General features: G+C 40.5%; 1 protein-coding gene across 1 annotated transcript; it reads right to left on the bottom strand.

The window, feature by feature from the left end:
• Positions 1 to 1,245: 1,245 nt before the first annotated feature.
• LOC139385565 (POU class 2 homeobox associating factor 3-like) lies at positions 1,246 to 5,230 on the bottom strand. Its single transcript, XM_071130740.1, has 5 exons — positions 4,902 to 5,230; positions 3,967 to 4,067; positions 2,882 to 2,933; positions 1,989 to 2,218; positions 1,246 to 1,808 (listed from the first exon to the last, which is right to left on the bottom strand). Exons 1-5 carry the CDS (start codon positions 5,011 to 5,013, stop codon positions 1,530 to 1,532), a joined length of 774 nt encoding a protein of 257 aa, XP_070986841.1. The 5' UTR covers positions 5,014 to 5,230; the 3' UTR covers positions 1,246 to 1,529.
• Between the last annotated feature and the right edge of the window lie 13,948 nt (positions 5,231 to 19,178).

Here is a 19,178-nt window from a genome sequence, read left to right as displayed (position 1 = left end):
TCCTCATTATTAACTCCATTCTAATGAATGAGAGCAGACCCAGACATGCTTCAGCTCAGATTGTATAAAAAGAGAAAAAGGTGCTCTCCTGAGGATTTAGAAATCCAAAAGGAAGCATCTTACCCCAGAACCCTTCACAAGATCACTATCCCAGAAAACGGGTTGGTTAATGAGTTGGACGTCATAAGAGGTCAAGGATCACAGCAGGTATGTGCTGCACTATGCTTGCAGCCTGCATACATGAGAAGGTTATACTTTTGGATGTGGGTTTATGCTACAATAATCATGACTGCTGCTGCTCGAACATAATGTTTATAATAGAAGACAGGAGAGTGACAGGAAACTACTGGGGTAAAAATAGTCATAGTTATAAGCAGCTGTAACAAATGTACATGAATACATTCTGATATGCGCGCGCATTTGGCAGGCACTGGATTATATGCTTTCTATTACACACAACTCGTGCGCGATTATCAAACCCCCTTTGAGCTCTTGTGTGTCATAAAAACATGAAATCCTTATCCAGGTAGTTATCTTTTATTGGTGCGTATTTTTGGTGAGATGTAACAATATGATAATTTTGGACAGGCAGGCCTACTTCTATCCCTGCTCAACCCCACTTTATCTCGGCCTCGGAGGAGACTTGGATCCCGAGGCAGAGGATGGTGTGCACGGAGGGTGGAGTGGAGACAGGCGTCTCTTGAGTTGGATGTGACCTGATGCGACGTGCACTTGCGTCTGCCTCAATGGAAGATAATTTTTCCACATCCAGAGCGGTCAATGTTAACCTTATTGTTTTGTTTTTCTTCGTTTGTCAGTGGGTTTTGAGATTATTTTTTGTAATGACAAGCACTATAAAACAAATTCTAGATCATTATCGTTTGTCTATTGTAATTTGTCTTGGTTCATTAGACATTTTTATTTGTGTCTTAGCAGTAAATATGATTAAATAACTTGAAAATGATTGGTCTATTAAAGTTAATGTTTATAACTAAGCTTCCGTGTGCATCTGCACAGGGAAACTAAATAGTGAGTTGAAGGGGATGATGCTACAAATTTCCTTTGGGTAGGTTTTTCAAAGAATTTACGAAATTAATGCATCCATAAGAAAAAATATGCTGAAAAAATATACTGTCTTGTAAAAAAGCAGGATGACATCATTGCATCGAGGTTAGAACAGCCCTTGGCCGTGGTATGTTGACCATACCCCCCCCCCCCCCCCCCCCCCCCCCGTGCCTTATTGCTTAAATATCAAAGTCAATAACTAAGAAGATAGCACTAACACTAGATAGACTAAGCCCACACATATCCAACATTTATCCAAACTCAGGAATTCTAAAACCATTATTCCAATCATATCAAAAACAGAAACTCGGAGGAAACTTCGACCGCAAACACTCTGAAATGCAAAGCAGGCCTACATCTCAAAACAAATGCCACAAGTGTCAACGTTTGACTTCGAGTTACAGACATTGTTTTGACTGCACATTATACTGTATTTACACAGACAACAAAGACCGAATACATTTTCAAAGGTAGCACAGCTCTGAATTTGACAAATCACGCCTGAAGTAGCTGTCCTCCGCAGGCGAGGCGTATACATAGTCTGATGTGCCATATTCTGGAGTGGAGACGCTCTCCTGGAGGTTGCAGTTCTGGTAGTGGTAGTGGTCTGGAACAAACCCATAACTCAAGTCCAGCCTCGTCGGAGAGTTGTAACACGACGAAGAGTAAGACTCCTGTGGCGAATAACTATTGTAATCGACCGGACTTGGCATATTCAGGGAACCTGACGGTGAGCTGGGAGCCTGAAAAACAAGCCAGAGGAGATGTGCATTACTATTCTAGTACAGTATAACGAAACCATTTCCTACTCCAAGCCAAATCTCTGAATGAACAAACAGCCTGAGCTTTGTCAAATATTTCATATGACCGTGCGTAATTGCAAAGAGAGGAGATTTGCGCAACTGAATTTGAATAAAGCATACCATGCCATGGCCGTAATAGCCCATATTCGGGGAGTGATTTTCCTGGCGCCAAAGTTTTGTTGAGGCAGCGGGATGCAGAATACCACTGCTGTAGGTCTCGTTGGGGATCATCATGCTTATCAATTGTTGATTATCGAAGCTGTCCATCTGGACGTTGCTCTCTGGAATGGCCCGCGGCTGAAAGATGCAGTTGGAATTCATCTCTTCAGGGAAATAATCAAAGTAATGGCCTATAGGAATGAACGAGAAGGATCAGTAAGAGGATGCATACATAAACACATGCAGGGAGACATGTAAATAAGTGAAGACTCCAGAAGTGATGTCACAGCACCACCAGCCAACAGCTAAAAAACACATTTGAATGCAAGTTTATAAAAAGGTCCCAGTACACTGCACTTTAGGAATGTGGGTCAGTGTCAATTGTATACAAAGAAATATATTCCAACTATTCTGCTGTGGTCGTTGATTCTCCATGTAAGTGTCAATCTAGATATTTTACCTGACCGAATCTGATGCGCAATTCAGACTCCGAATATATTTTATAATAGGCTTTTGTGGTGGATTTTACAGCTATTCTGCTATTTTCATGTATGATGCATAATGCATTGCCTTCTGTCTTTTGGATCAAAGCTTGTTTATTTGATTATGATTTACTGTAACGCCCCCACTGGACATTTCAAATGGCATTTACTGTACTTTACTGTAGGCTACATTTATTTTCGTTAGCAGGTTTGGATACAGTCAAGATAATATATATTTTTTTACTATATAACATTGATTCTGGACCATCCATGGTGATGATTTTGTCGTACAACGATTTTGGGATCAAGATAATGTCAGACAATGGAACGCTGCATCGAAATGTTGATTTATTTGGACATATTTGAACTTACCTGACAAGGAGGAGGAGACGCACACATCCTGACTCACCGAGCTCTGGGATTTCTATTCATTTAGGAAAATAAGTAAGAAAGAGAGACAGAGAGAGATAAAAAACATAAGTCCCCATTCATTTGCAACAGTTCGATTTTTGGGCTGGTTATTTTTCATCCCCTTAAAGCTACTTGTTACCTTCAAATAACAAGTAGCCTACCACCCACTGTATAGCACAATAATGGCATTTGTTTATTTTTTATTTTTTATTCTTCATTTCAGAGGGTTGTGTGTGTGTGTGTGTGTGTGTGTGTGTGTGTGTGTGTGTGTGTGTGTGTGTGTGTGTGTGTGTGTGTGTGTGTGTGTGTGTGTGTGTGTGTGTGTGTGTGTGTGTGTGTGTGTGTGTGTGTGTGTGTGTGTGTGTGTGTGAGAGAGAGAGAGAGAGAGAGAGAGAGAGAGAGAGAGAGAGATATTTCACTTGCTTTGGCAATGTAAACATATGTTTCCCATGCCAATAAAGCCCTTAAATTTAACATTGAGAGACAGAGAGAGACAGAGAGAGAGAGGGAGAGAAATAGATCCAATAACTACTAGCCTACAGTATGTGTGATCAATTAAGGGAGTGGCTCCAATAATTAGCGTAATCTTTGCCATCTTTGCCATATGTTATGCCAATTGCCATGTGGACATAAGATCATATTTTCTGATTTTTTAATCTGAATTTGCTGTAAAATATCACATAAAACAACTGGAACTGTCCCTACATGAAAAAATATCCCACTGTTACTGCTAAACGATTATTGATAGGCTACTAGAGAGTAGACCTGGTGGTCAATCATTAATGAGACATGCAACTTCGTGTTCAGGGTAAGGTTGGTGACTGTTGCGGCAATTGAGGAAGTTATTGCAATGGGGATTTCATGGAGAGAGCAACACCTCCAATTATACTGAGACTGTGTGTGTGTGTGTGTGTGTGTGTGTGTGTGTGTGTGTGTGTGTGTGTGTGTGTGTGTGTGTGTGTGTGTGTGTGTGTGTGTGTGTGTGTGTGTGTGTGTGTGTGTGTGTGTGTGTGTGTGTGTGTGGGGGGGGGGTAGGGGGGAATTACCATTCTAACCGTTTTAGTTGATGTCTGGAGAGCTCTTTTCTGTTGCAGCAACTGTTTAACGGTTGTCTTTACCCGCACACCCTGGTACACCTTTGGCTTATCTGTCAAAAGAGAAAAACATGGTGTCGATGTTTACTGTAAACAAACTTGAATGGTCCTAACCCTGCCACTCGTGAGCACTTTCACTGCCCGCTGCATACTTTCACGCAACAATTTAATTGGGCCTACTTAATAATTTAAAACATTGGAATATTATTAAAAACACATTTCAATATTACTATAAGATTGTTTTGATCAGGGTGTTTAACGCAATGTATTACATCTAGAATTATTTGTGAATTTCAAACGAATTATGCAATATAGTATGAACAAACGCTCAAATGTTGCCGAGTTTATTGTATCAAAGTTGCCCATGCGAAAGCCAGAAGTGTCCTAATATTGTCCTACATAGGTCTATATCCTTTGTAGCCTGCCTCTGCGAGAACCTCGCACGACAGAGACAGGGTTTCGAATTTCACAGTCAATACAGTGGGCTTGCCTTCACACTCATTTCAAGCACAAAGGAAAGCTGTGCAAAAATGATATTGTAAATGTAACTTTTCGATTTTATTTAGCTAATATGTTTATTTTTATTCTATACATAGGCCTAAAACACAGGTTAAGCGTTGCGATCCATGAAAGGGGGCTGATAGCGGCATATTCCGTGAAAGTAGGGAAGTAAAGTTAGGCTACAGGTAAAGCGGGCAAACAACAGTCTAGTAAGAGTCAATAACAAAGACCCAAAAGGACTCCACAAATCCGGTGAAAATAAGGTGAAAATGGAAGACTTCGCTTGAGAAATTCGTCCGATTATAAAAGTAAGTTACTTTTACGCTCCGCACTTAGCCAACATATCATTGGTAGGCCATGGGATAACAATATGAGCTTTAGCCTACCCGACGATAAAATAAAGGTTGTTTTGGTTTTGATGATCATTCCGGTTAGCCTATGGAACCCCCACACCTGACAATTATGCAGTAAAACCATTTCGTTTTCTGTAAAATTCATCCATTGAAGCAGGACTGTATTTGAAATGAAATTGAATACTAATTTACGCTATCAAAACATAGCCTACTGTAAATTATCGGGAACTAGGCAGATAGGTTAGAGCGGTTGCCTATACCCACTCTAAACACATGTTCAATGTTTTAGTGCAGTAGCCTAGCGTTTAGATTTTTATGCTAAAATGAACGGTACTCATATATGTACGCCTTCGATTGTATGTCATGGCTTCACTTCTAACTATAAGTGTTCTATAACCTTCAATGACTAAAGTCATTACAGAAACGACGCCACACAATGGTAGAACTCATTAAGGCAGTCAGAGACTGTCTCAGGAGTGGAAAGTTGGCGGTAAAGGTGATTCGATAATAGCAGCTGCCGGCAGAATCTAAAGAGGTGTGCTTGGCTGTCAAACCCATCCTTTTAAATATTCATATTCTGAAATGTCAGATCATGATTTGTCTTAAATGTGGCAAATAGTAAAGCTACCCAAAAGACACATCCCACTGATTACTGCTTAAAATTACCATTTGTACATTTACATATTAAAGTGTGATTAGAATGACTACAATTACAGTTGAATCGACAAGAATAATGCAAATAAAACCGCGTTTGAGTTAAGTTAACCTTACGCCCTAACGTGGACGAAATGGCCAAAAGTAGTGATGTTTAAGAAATAAGCTAAATACTATTTTAAAAACGTTGTTCAATTAAATTGGCAACTATTGCAATAGAAAATAGCATACATCATGCAGGTAATAGGCATTAATCCACATGAGGCCATTGTTGAAAATTAGTTTACATTATTCTTTAGTTAAAACACGAGTTACATACTTTATCTCTAAGGTTTTCATCAGAACCTCGCAGTTCCCATATAAGTGAAACAGCATGTTGTGCAATGTCAATTATTTCCAATCGTTTTGTTCTAACATTTATATTTCTTTCTTTCTTTCAGGAGGAACGTAAAAAGAACCATGATCCGATGAAAAAATAATGATAAACTTACCAGACATGTTGTACAAATTAAGAAGGACTCCTGGAAGAAGAGCAGTTATGAGATTCCACAATGTCCTTTTCTGGCTGAGTTATATGGGCTATATCGAAATATTCATAAAAGTCACATAAATTCTCAACACACAAGTCTTAAAACTGTCTCAGAGCATACAATAATACCCTAATATAGCTAGGGATATATTAGTTTGTGAAATTTTCTCTCCATGCCTACTTTTTAAAACCCCTAGAACTCAATGATTTGACAATGATTTGATTGCGCGTTACTTTCAATTTGAATATTCAAAGGCTACTCAAAAATACAGATTTTTCAGTATAAATCAATACATAAGCACTTAAAATAACATTTCATTTAATAGAATTTAATAATATTTTATACCCAAACCAAAAATAAATAGACATTTTAAACATTTTATCCATCTTTTGCCAATCGGCCCATCAGTCCCTCTTCATAATGAGGCACTATAGGAAAGTAACGGTTAGATGTTCTATGTAAACATGACCAACAATTAAACATCGCAGATCATATGTATTTCAGGATGGATGAGCACATCAACACGTTATGACCATACATTTTTTGTCTTATTTTAAACAATAAACTATGAAATGTCTAGGTTGTGGGCGTGGCATATGGTAGCAGCCATTTCTGCCATCACTGACTCCATTGCTCCCTCAGCAATTGCATGCTCCCCATCACTGGAACTCACATCACCCACGTCTTACCAATTGTATTATAGTTGTTTTAGCATTATTTAGTGTAGTTACATTAATTATATAATATAAAGACTGAACGTTTCAGCCATTCACATGTCAAACCTGATTTGACATCCCAGGGCTCCTCTATATAAGTCGAGAATACTATCTACAAATGCATTACAATGCAAAAATTCGGTTTACAAACGTCTGATATATTTTCAATTCAATGGCAAGACTCCCCGATTACTCTACTTGTGTAGATGTGGACAAAGTCATTTCAATTGATATACTTATTTGAATAGGGTTACTGTCCATACCTGTTTAAATTTATAAGAGTTTACAACTTAATACATATGATATGAGAAAACAGCTTTAGAGAAAACCATTTCCTATAAATGTTCATCCATTGCCATTGTGAGCCTACATTACATTTGAATAACAATTTACAAACGTATCAAACAATGAACTCGAACTTATACCTAGTTTTAATTAAAATAGCTTAGATTTCAGTTTTGGGGTATTGATCTATCATTATCCTCACTCAAATATTGAGAAAATGCACACACTATCTGCCTAATACAATCTATGGCCTTTCCTGATTTGTACTGGTAGGGGCCTATACAATGATCCCTATTATGTAGGCCTAAATCCCATAATTTCCACTGGGTAGTTGTATTGACAAACTTCTGACCTTCCATAAAGTAGGACCTAGGTCCATTATCCTAACTACCAATAATATTATGCTAGTGCTCTCATAGAATATCTAATGTTTGGCTTTTTTTGCTGCCGTTGCAATTCCCCCCCATGAATTACGTTATCGTAAGAGACGAGGTAACATGAAACAACCGCGCCATCTAGCGTAGGATATACGTTAGTAGGTTCTCCCTAAATCTTAATTCGATGTCGTGGTGACAGAACAAAGTATAACTCAACAAACGGAAGTCATGTTTTTTTCAAGTGTCATTTTAGCAAAAAATATGTTTCATTTTCATGCATTTATTGCAGTGTCTTTTATTTTAATGGATTTATAATAAAGAATTCTACTGCCTTATACATTATCTATGTTTTTTATTTCTTGAAAAGTATAAATTAAACGCCAAACACAGGAAGCATTGATTAATCAGGGAAACGGAGTATGGTAAATCACTTGCAACCATTGACCTTGAAAGTAAAATATTCAGGTGGAGATTCCCATTCACTTCTTGAAGTATTCTGTGCATGGTCATCTCTGATTGTCTTTCATTATATTCAAGACTTTTCATACCGAGGTAAAGGCAGTTTTAGGTTGGATATTCGACGGATATTCTCCTGTAGTTTTCCTTACGTCCATCAACAGCAGTTAGGGACCATCAACATAGTGACAAATGACATTTTTCAAATTTCAATAGCTCTTTAACCATTACTCCAAACACTTTCAAAACTGGTTGTAGCTAACCCGATGGCATAGACGCACATTGCACACCCTTTAGTGTGTCCATTTTTATCTCACATGGTTTTACATGAATTTTTCAAAATTTAGAATGTCAATAGCTCCTTGGTCATGTGACCTGGTGACTTCAAACAAGGTTCAGAATGTCCACTGACTGCCCTTCTATATTGCACACCCTTTAGTTTGTCCATTTTTATCTGACATGGTTTTACACAACGTTTTCAAAATGTAGAATTTCAATAGCTCCTTGGTCATGTGACCTAATGTCCGAGGACTACCCTTCTATATTGCACCCTCTTGTTTGTGTACTGTAAAATCATGCGGTGTAACATACATTTTTCATAGTTTCACATTTGCAATACCTCCTTGGTCATGTCAATTACACACCTAAGAAGCATACAGTGGATATACACCCATATTGCATAACCTCTAGTCATGTATCTACTATATTGTTGTACATTATTATTAGTTTGACAATTAGGGGGTTCAGTCCAATGTTGTGTTTACCCTTTTCTTTAATATTTATCTATAATAATTGGTAGTTCTAAGTACTTATTTTCCCTGGGTTTTTTTCCCCACAGTGTTTAACAGTGGTACACAATAGGAGAGAGACAGATAATGTCTATTTTCGTTCATATCAACCATAAAGGAAAAGGGCAAAGTACGAGAGTCATGCTATTAATTGTCCAAACCAGGGATGGAGAGTGAGCTAGTGAGGTAGGCTGCAGTGGGTTTGCTGGTCAATACATATACTGAACATTTAACCACAGTAATGGTGGCCAGTGAATCAATGAATAAAAATATAACATTGACAAATTAAACAAATTGTAGACCTTTAATATTTTCCAACATGTCAACAGAAACTTAACTTCAATTAAGTATGAAACATTTCACGTGTTAACTTTCTCTTTATCCCTGGTTGATGTACATGTCAGAGCCTCTTCAGTGTGGATGGGGTATAGCATACATTTTCAACAACAAAGACTGCACTTCCAGTTTGTGTTCTTTACTCTGTTGAACTCTTTTGTCTTCATTCCTAGGCACAGCACATGGAACCTCAGTTGGCAGGTAAAACATTCAATCAAAACAAAACAAAGTGTAAGACGTTATAAATAATATCAAATAGCAATGCAGTATGACGATTTAGCCATCCATTGTGTTATATCATAAATTGTCTTACATGCCGTCACTGTTGTCAAAAGATTATAAACATGTTAAATAAAGTTACAAACCCAGTCAGTCTTTGGGCCACATCCAGGTTCTTCATCAGGGGCACACATGAAGCAGTTGTTGGCTTTGTTGAACTCATAGGCATGAACTGAACATACGGCTGTCCCACACAACTACATAAAAATAAAGAATTTACATTTAATTTGAATTAAATGTCATTACCAGACATGTTTCGTATATCCTCAGCCATTTCTTTTCTCAGTTGCTCCATGTGTTTTTGAAGGTTCCATATCAATTTGGGAGGGAATGTTGGGGAAGTTCTGTGCAACTTCCTTGGCCATCTACACCAAAAAAATAAAATAGAGTTTTTTACCTAATTGTCACATAGCAGCTAACCATTCATTATTGAAAATATAGCCATCAAACCTGCATTATAAAGACCCCACAGCTGAAGGTGTCCTACTGCATGGTGGGAGTTATTTCCCCTCTACACTTTATGTCCGCCCAGTCGTCTTTTCCATGGCAGGATCTTCTCATTTTGAAGTATTCTCTTTTTTATGTAAAAATAATGGAATTATGATTAGTTATAGGCAAATGAGTACACAAGCCAAATTTGTATGCTGTTTTCCTTATCACTATAATCTAGTAGTAATTTATTAGTAGAGGTAATTTCCTTTATGCCTAATTCTACACACAGCCTAAATTATAGGCACTGAACCATTTACAGGACAATAAAAGTAGCATATAGGATCCAACACTATTACAGAGTGAATAAATGTACGGTCATGGCCAAAAGTTTTGAGAATGACACAAATATTAATTTTCACAAAGTCTGCTGCATCAGTTTGTATGATGGCAATTTGCATATACACCAGAATGTTATGAAGAGTGATCAGATGAATTGCAATTAATTGCAAAGTCCCTTTTTGCCATGAAAATGAACTGAATCCCACAAAAACATTTCCACTGCATTTCAGCCCTGCCACAAAAGGACCAGCTGACATCAAGGCTGTTCAGTCTGCTGATAAGAATGATGTGATTGACAGAGTCGAAGCCTTGGCCAGGTCGATGGATACGGCTGCACAGTGTTGTCTTTTGTCGATGGCGATTATGATATCGTTTAAGACCTTGAGCGTGGCTGAGGTGCATGCATGACCAGCTTGGAAACCAGATTGCATAGTGGAGAATTCGAAATGGTGGGATTCGAAATGGTCAGTGATCTGTTTGTTAACTTGGCTTTCAAGACCTTAGAAAGGCAGGGTAGGATAGATATAGGTCTGTAACAGTTTGGGTCTAGAGTGTCTCCTCCTTTGAAGAGGGGGATGACCGCGGCAGCTTTCCAATCTTTGGGGATCTCAGACGATACGAAAAAGAGGTTGAACAGGCTAGTAATAGAGGTTGCAACAACTTCGGCAGATAATTTTAGAAAGAAAGGGTACATATTGTCTAGCCCAGCTGATTTGTATGGGTCCAGATTTGTAGCTCTTTCAGAACATCAGCTATCTGGATTTGGGTGAAGGAGAAATGGGGGAGGTTTGGGCAAGTTGCTGTGGGGGGTGCAGAGCTGTTGGCCGGGGTAGGGGTAGCCAGGTGGAAACCAAGCCCAGCCTTAGAAAAATGCTTATTAAAATTCTCGATAATCATAGATTTATCGATGGTGACAGTGTTTCCTAGCCTCAGTGCAGTGGGCAGCTGGGAGGAGGTGCTCTTATTCTCCATGGACTTTACAGTGTCCCAGAACTTTTTGGAGTTTGTGCTACTGGATGTACATTTCTGTTTGAAAAAGCTAGCCTTAGCTTTCCTAACTGCTTGTGTATATTGGTTCCTAACTTCCCTGAAAAGTTGCATATCGCGGGGGCTATTTGATGCTAATGCAGTACACCACTGGATGTTTTTGTGCTGGTCAAGGGCAATCAGGTCTGGAGTGAACCAAGGGCTATATCTGTTCCTGGTTCTAAATTTTTTGAATCGGGCATGCTTATTTAAGATGGTGAGGAAAGCACTTTTAAAGAATAACCAGGCATCCTCTACTGTCAGAATGAGGTATTTATCCTTCCAGGATACCCGGGCCAGGTCGATTAGAAAGGCCTGCTCGCGGAAGTGTTTTAGGGAGCGTTTGACTGTGATGAGGGGTTGTCGTTTAAACCGCAGACCCATTACTGACGCAGGCAATTTATTTATTTATTTTTATTTTATTTCACCTTTATTTAACCAGGTAGGCAAGTTGAGAACAAGTTCTCATTTACAATTGCGACCTGGCCAAGATAAAGCAAAGCAGTTCGACACATACAACGACACAGAGTTACACATGGAGTAAAACAAACATACAGTCAATAATACAGTATAAACAAGTCTATATACGATGTGAGCAAATGAGGTGAGATAAGGGAGGTAAAGGCAAAAAGGCCACGGTGGCAAAGTAGATGCAATATAGCAAGTAAAACACTGGAATGGTAGATTTGCAATGGGAGAATGTGCAAAGTAGAAATAAAAATAATGGGGGTGCAAAGGAGCAAAATAAATAAATAAATTAAATACAGTAGGGAAAGAGGTAGTTGTTTGGGCTAAATTATAGGTGGGCTATGTACAGGTGCAGTAATCTGTGAGCTGCTCTGACAGTTGGTGCTTAAAGCTAGTGAGGGAGATAAGTGTTTCCAGTTTCAGAGATTTTTGTAGTTCGTTCCAGTCATTGGCAGCAGAGAACTGGAAGGAGAGGCGGCCAAAGAAAGAATTGGTTTTGGGGGTGACTAGAGAGATATACCTGCTGGAGCATGTGCTACAGGTGGGAGATGCAATGGTGACCAGCGAGCTGAGATAAGGGGGGACTTTACCTAGCAGGGTCTTGTAGATGACATGGAGCCAGTGGGTTTGGCGACGAGTATGAAGCGAGGGCCAGCCAACGAGAGAGTACAGGTCGCAATGGTGGGTAGTATATGGGGCTTTGGTGACAAAACGGATTGCACTGTGATAGACTGCATCCAATTTGTTGAGTAGGGTATTGGAGGCTATTTTGTAAATGACATCGCCAAAGTCGAGGATTGGTAGGATGGTCAGTTTTACAAGGGTATGTTTGGCAGCATAAGTGAAGGATGCTTTGTTGCGAAATAGGAAGCCAATTCTAGATTTAACTTTGGATTGGAGATGTTTGATATGGGTCTGGAAGGAGAGTTTACAGTCTAACCAGACACCTAAGTATTTGTAGTTGTCCACGTATTCTAAGTCGGAGCCGTCCAGAGTAGTAATGTTGGACAGGCGGGTAGGTACAGGTAGCGATCGGTTGAAGAGCATGCATTTAGTTTTACTTGTATTTAAGAGCAATTGGAGGCCACGGAAGGAGAGTTGTATGGCATTGAAGCTCGCCTGGAGGGTTGTTAACACAGTGTCCAAAGAAGGGCCAGAAGTATACAGAATGGTGTCGTCTGCGTAGAGGTGGATCAGAGACTCACCAGCAGCAAGAGCGACCTCATTGATGTATACAGAGAAGAGAGTCGGTCCAAGAATTGAACCCTGTGGCACCCCCATAGAGACTGCCAGAGGTCCGGACAGCAGACCCTCCGATTTGACACACTGAACTCTATCAGAGAAGTAGTTGGTGAACCAGGCGAGGCAATCATTTGAGAAACCAAGGCTGTCGAGTCTGCCAATGAGGATGTGGTGATTGACAGAGTCGAAAGCCTTGGCCAGATCAATGAATACGGCTGCACAGTAATGTTTCTTATCGATGGCGGTTAAGATATCATTTAGGACCTTGAGCGTGGCTGAGGTGCACCCATGACCAGCTCTGAAACCAGATTGCATAGCAGAGAAGGTATGGTGAGATTCGAAATGGTCGGTAATCTGTTTGTTGACTTGGCTTTCGAAGACCTTAGAAAGGCATGGTAGGATAGATATAGGTCTGTAGCAGTTTGGGTCAAGAGTGTCACCCCCTTTGAAGAGGGGGATGACCGCAGCTGCTTTCCAATCTTTGGGAATCTCAGACGACACGAAAGAGAGGTTGAACAGGCTAGTAATAGGGGTGGCAACAATTTTGGCAGATAATTTTAGAAAGAAAGGGTCCAGATTGTCTAGCCCGGCTGATTTGTAAGGGTCCAGATTTTGCAGCTCATTCAGAACGTCAGCTGAGCAGATTTGGGAGAAGGAGAAATGGGGAAGGCTTGAGCGAGTTGTTGTGGGGGGTGCAGTGCTGTTGACCGGGGTAGGAGTAGCCAGGTGGAAAGCATGGCCAGCCGTAGAAAAATGCTTATTGAAATTCTCAATTATGGTGGATTTATCAGTGGTGACAGTGTTTCCTATCTTCAGTGCAGTGGGCAGCTGGGAGGAGGGGTTCTTATTCTCCATGGACTTTACAGTGTCCCAGAACTTTTTTGAGTTAGTGTTGCAGGAAGCAAATTTCTGCTTGAAAAAGCTAGCCTTGGCTTTTCTAACTGCCTGTGTATAATGGTTTCTAGCTTCCCTGAACAGCTGCATATCACGGGGGCTGTTCGATGCTAATGCAGAACGCCATAGGATGTTTTTTTGTTGGTTAAGGGCAGTCAGGTCTGGGGAGAACCAAGGGCTATATCTATTCCTGGTTCTAAATTTCTTGAATGGGGCATGTTTATTTAAGATGGTTAGGAAGGCATTTAAAACAAATATCCAGGCATCCTCTACTGACGGGATGAGATCAATATCCTTCCAGGATACCCCGGCCAGGTCGATTAGAAAGGCCTGCTCGCTGAAGTGTTTCAGGGAGCGTTTTACAGTGATGAGTGGAGGTCGTTTGACCGCTGACCCATTACGGATGCAGGCAATGAGGCAGTGATCGCTGAGATCTTGGTTGAAAACAGCAGAGGTGTATTTAGAGGTGAGAGGTGTATTTAGTTGGTTAGGATGATATCTATGAGGGTGCCCGTGTTTAAGGCTTTGGGGAGGTACCTGGTAGGTTCATTGATAATTTGTGTGAGGTTGAGGGCATCAAGTTTAGATTGTAGGATGGCTGGGGTGTTAAGCATGTTCCAATTTAGGTCGCCTAGCAGCACAAGCTCTGAAGATAGATGGGGGGCAATCAGTTCACATATGGTGTCCAGAGCACAGCTGGGGGCAGAGGGTGGTCTATAGCAGGCGGCAACGGTGAGAGACTTGTTTTTAGAGAGGTGGATTTTTAAAAGTAGAAGTTCAAATTGTTTGGGTACAGACCTGGATAGCAGGACAGAACTCTGCAGGCTATCTTTGCAGTAGATTGCAACACCGCCCCCTTTGGCAGTTCTATCTTGTCTGAAAATGTTGTAGTTTTGGAATTAAAATGTCTGGATTTTTGGTGGTCTTCCTAAGCCAGGATTCAGACACAGCTAGAACATCCGGGTTGGCAGAGTGTGCTAAAGCAGTGAATAGAACAAACTTAGGGAGGAGGCTTCTAATGTTAACATGCATGAAACCAAGGCTATTACGGTTACAGAAGTCGTCAAAAGAGAGCGTCTGGGGAATAGGAGTGGAGCTAGGCACTGCAGGGCCTGGATTCACCTCTACATCGCCAGATGAACAGAGTAGGAGTAGAATAAGGGTGCGGCTAAAAGCAATAAGAATTGGTCGTTTAGAACGTCTGGAACAGAGAGTAAAAGGAGGTTTCTGGGGGCGATAAAATAGCATCAAGGTATAATGTACAGACAAAGGTAAGGTAGGATGTGAATACAGTGGAGGTAAACCTAGGTATTGAGTGATGAAGAGAGAGATATTGTCTCTAGAAACATCATTGAAACCAGGAGATGTCATTGCATGTGTGGGTGGTGGAACTAATAGGTTGGATAAGGTATAATGAGCAGGACTAGAGGCTCTACAGTGAAATAAGCCAATAAACACTAACCAGAACAGCAATGGACAAGGCATATTGACATGAAGGAGAGGCATGCTCAGTCGAGTGATCAAAAGGGTCCAGTGAGTGGAGAGGTTGGTTGGGGGTCACGGCGATTTAGACAGCTAAATCGGTAGCAAGCTAGCATAGGAGCAAGCTAGCATAAGATGGAGGTCTGTTATTAGCCAACTCTTGCGTTCCGTCAGTAGATTAGTGGGTTTCCGTGTGGTAGAGGGGATGAATCCAAATCACACAACAACAACAAAAATAAAAACAATATATATAGTTATAGAGGCCCAAGAAGAAAAATAAATAAATAAATAAAAATAAAATAAAAATTGTCCGATTGTCTATTCAGATAGCAGCCGATAAGATAGCCAATGGCTAGCAGGCCGCAGATGAGCGCCCAGGCAACGTTGCGCCGGAGGAGCCAGCCGGACAGTTCCCTCGGGTAGACAACGTCGGCAGTCTAGCCGTGAAGGCCCGGTGGGGCTCCGCGTAGGCAGCAAAACGGGTCCGGATAGGTGACTGCAGCCCAGGAGTGATTGATGGAACTCTTCAGCTGGCTAGCTCCGGAACAATTGATGTTAGCTCCGGAATCGACGAAAGCCGATAGTCACACGGATAGCAGCTAGCTAGCTGCGAGATCCAGGCATGGACGTCCAGAGCCAGCGGCCGAAATCCAGGGACATGGAGAGAAAAATTGGTCCGATATGTTCCGCTCCGAGCCGCGCTGCGCTGCACCGCGCCGTACAAAACTGGCGATAGATTCTCGAGCCAAAGGACAGCCGATGACCACAAACCGTGGTCAGCTGAGTACCAACGATTAGCCAGTAAATAAGCTAACTAGCTTCTGAACTAGCCCCTGAACCAGCTTCAGAGTAGCTTCTGGACCAGCTTCTGGCTAGCTCCCGGCTAGCTTCTGGCTAATTTCTGGCTAGCCTCTCGGAGGATCACAGATCTGAGGTAAATAATACTTTTTTATATAAATATAAATTGGTGAAACGGATTGCAGGAGAGTGTTCTGAAGATGAGTTTTTGGAAAATTAAAAATGTATGTGAAAAAAAAGTTGTAAATATATATATATACGGGACACGACAGGACGAGGACAAAAATACGTCTGAACTGCTATGCCATCTTGGGAGAAAGAGGGATGAGGCAGTGATCGCTGAGATCCCGGTTGAAGACAGCAGAGGTGTATTTAGAGGACAGATTGGTCAGGATGATATCTACGAGGGTGCCCGAGTTTACGGATTTGGGGTTGTACTTGATAGGTTCCATCATAATTTGGGTGAGATTGAGGGCATCTAGCTTAGATTGTATGACGGCCCAGGTGTTAAGCATGTCCGAGGTTAGGTCACCTAACATTACAAACTCTAAAGATAAATGCGGAGCAATTAATTCACATATGGTGTCCAGGGCGGAGCTGGGGGCTGAGGGGGGTCTGTAACAAGCGGCAACAGTGAGAGACTTATTTCTGGAAAGGTGGATTTTTAAAAGTAGAAGCTCGAACTGTTTGGGCACAGACCTGGATAGCATGACAGAACTCTGCAGAATGTATCTGCAGTAGATTGCAACTCCCCCCCCTTTGGCAGTTCTGTCTTGGCGGAAAATGTATACACATACATAAAGGCATTTTTCAGCTATGATTTTACCACTCAGAATCCAGAATGGATGTGACAATGGGGCCAGCACAGGATGTAATACACCCTTACAACAATCTACTTTTTGTAGATGTTTGTTATCTGGAAACTGCTACTATGTGTCAAGAAAAGAGCCCCAATTAGGGGTTAGTGTATTCCAGTAAAAAAGGGCTGGTTTAGATTAAAAACTATTGCCCTGTGTCCTTGTTCATAGGGGCATGAGAGACTAGTCAGTGGTAGAATTGAGTTGGCACTTTGTTGGCCCAAACACCCATAGACCCAAAAGGTTGAGGTTACTCATGGACAGTAATTAGTAATAACATTTATTTTGCATTGATGCATTGTGTCTTCTAACTGTCCAAGAATAGGATCCAAAGTTAGGAAATATTTGTTCCCATAAATACAAAGGAGGATGTCTCTCCTCATACCTCTGGCTCTTTAATCAGACTGCCAGACTGTGCACCACAGAGCCAATCAGGAGAGAATACATACAGGTCAACGGTGCCAATTGAAAGTCAAGGGGTGTGTTTGTGCTTTTTGGATTACGCTCTCTTTACAGAGAACCTCTGTGGTTAAATTCTGCTCTGTGCATGTCTGAAAGTGACAGAGCCAGCAGCCAAGAGAGTTTTTCACAGTATGTCATAAAAAAGTATTACACTTATGAATGCAGGTAAAATGCTAATATGTATTAGATCCAGTACAATGGAATAACTAAGACCTGAATTTTAATGTAGCGTGTTCCGATTCCTCCTTCGCTTTCTGTCAAGCAGAGTCAACCAAAAACACTTGGCCTGATGGTTCATGCAGAAACTGGGGAAGCAATATAGAATGTATTGATCCCTTAAATTATTTTTCTATTAAATCACTCATATCACAACCCTCATACCTCTTCACAAAAATGTACCTGAGTCAATTTTGGAAAAGGATTTTACTCACAAAAGACGTAGGAATTTATTTTCCCAGTTAGAAATAGTAGGCCATGCATCAAATAACTATTTTAATCAGAGAAACAAACCCTCAAATGCAATAATGCATTTTGTAAGTTGTCTGCAGCTGGCTTGTTGTGAATGCACTCAAATATCAAGTCATTATCAGGTTATGTAAACTGGGTTCTAATACTCAACGCAGAAGGATTTGTCTTAATGTACAGTATATGAAAGTGATGCTATAAAAAGGATTCTTTCACATTATCAACTCACTGTGACTGACAAATCACTGCCTATTACTGTGATTAAAAAGAGCATATGAAACACTGTTTTTCATGAGGCCTGCATGTGTGCCTTCCTTTAAGCACCTCTGTTTGAACACCTCTCCTGTCCTTGATCCATTCCACATACAGCCATTTGCAGATCTTTTCAGTGTCCATGTGAAAGATAGTTATTGCGAGGATGGAACATAACGTTGACTTAAACGTTTTTTTAAAACACCCATGTAAAATGAAGGCCTGCAAAGCTTACAGATTTAAGTCTAATAGCATGAGATGAAAGTAGACAAACATCAGATTGTGCAATGTGTAGGCCTTCTGAGTGGACATCCTTGTTTGAAGTTACTAGGTCACATGACCAAGGAGCTATTGAAATTCTAAATTTTGAAAAATTAATGGAAAACCATGTGAGATGAAAATGGACAAACTAAAGGGTGTGCAATATAGAAGAGTAGTCAGTGGACATTCGGAACCTTGTTTGAAGTCATTGGGTCACATGACCAAGGATCTATTGAAATTCTACATTTTGAAAAATTCATGGTAAACCCTGTGAGATAAATATGGACAAACTAAAGGGTGTGCAATATTTAGGCCCACTCAGTGGACATTCTGAACCTTGTTTGAAGTCACTAGGTCACATTACCTAGGAGCTATTGAAACTTTACATTTAGAAAAATTCATGTAAAATCTTGTGAGATGGAAATTGACAAACTAAAGGGTGTGCAATATAGAAGAAGAGTCAGTGGACATTCTGAACCTTGTTTGAAATAAGTATGTCACATGACCAAGGAGCTATTGAAATTTGAATGTAAAAAAAGTTTGTACTTTGTTCACGCTCCCTAACTAATTAAACTAGGAATACAAGACGCTGTTCACATTTCCACATGTTTATTAGCTTTGGAAAGCAAATTAATGTCTAGATCGTGAAAATAAGACCTGTGCAATGTTGTGCGCAATTTTTCCAACATCATGACACTTATTTGGAGTCTGTGGCTCAAGTGGTTTGAAAGCGCGAATATCCGTCGAATATCGAACTTGAAACTGTCTTTACCTCGGTCTTTTCATTTAGTTGTCACCTCTACCTATTACTACTAATGAATGTTTTGCAACGGAATCCTAAAAGATACGAAAGATTTAAAAAACGCACATATTCATTACCAAAGCGTCATCGAGTAAAGGCTAACATGAAG

This window comes from Oncorhynchus clarkii, chromosome 27 (assembly GCF_045791955.1).
Source record: "Oncorhynchus clarkii lewisi isolate Uvic-CL-2024 chromosome 27, UVic_Ocla_1.0, whole genome shotgun sequence".
NCBI classification, from domain to species: domain Eukaryota; kingdom Metazoa; phylum Chordata; class Actinopteri; order Salmoniformes; family Salmonidae; genus Oncorhynchus; species Oncorhynchus clarkii.
This window is presented reverse-complemented; position numbering and strand designations above follow the sequence as displayed.

Coding starts and splice junctions, on each gene's coding strand:
- LOC139385565 (XM_071130740.1), bottom strand. CDS start 5,013: ATGAATTTTACAGAAAACGAAATGGTTTTACTGCATAATTGTCAGGTG. Junction 2,934..3,966: donor CAACTAAAACGGTTAGAATG/GTAATTCCCCCC, acceptor CTAAATGAATAG/AAATCCCAGAGCTCGGTGAG. Junction 2,219..2,881: donor CGTCTCCTCCTCCTTGTCAG/GTAAGTTCAAAT, acceptor TCATTCCTATAG/GCCATTACTTTGATTATTTC.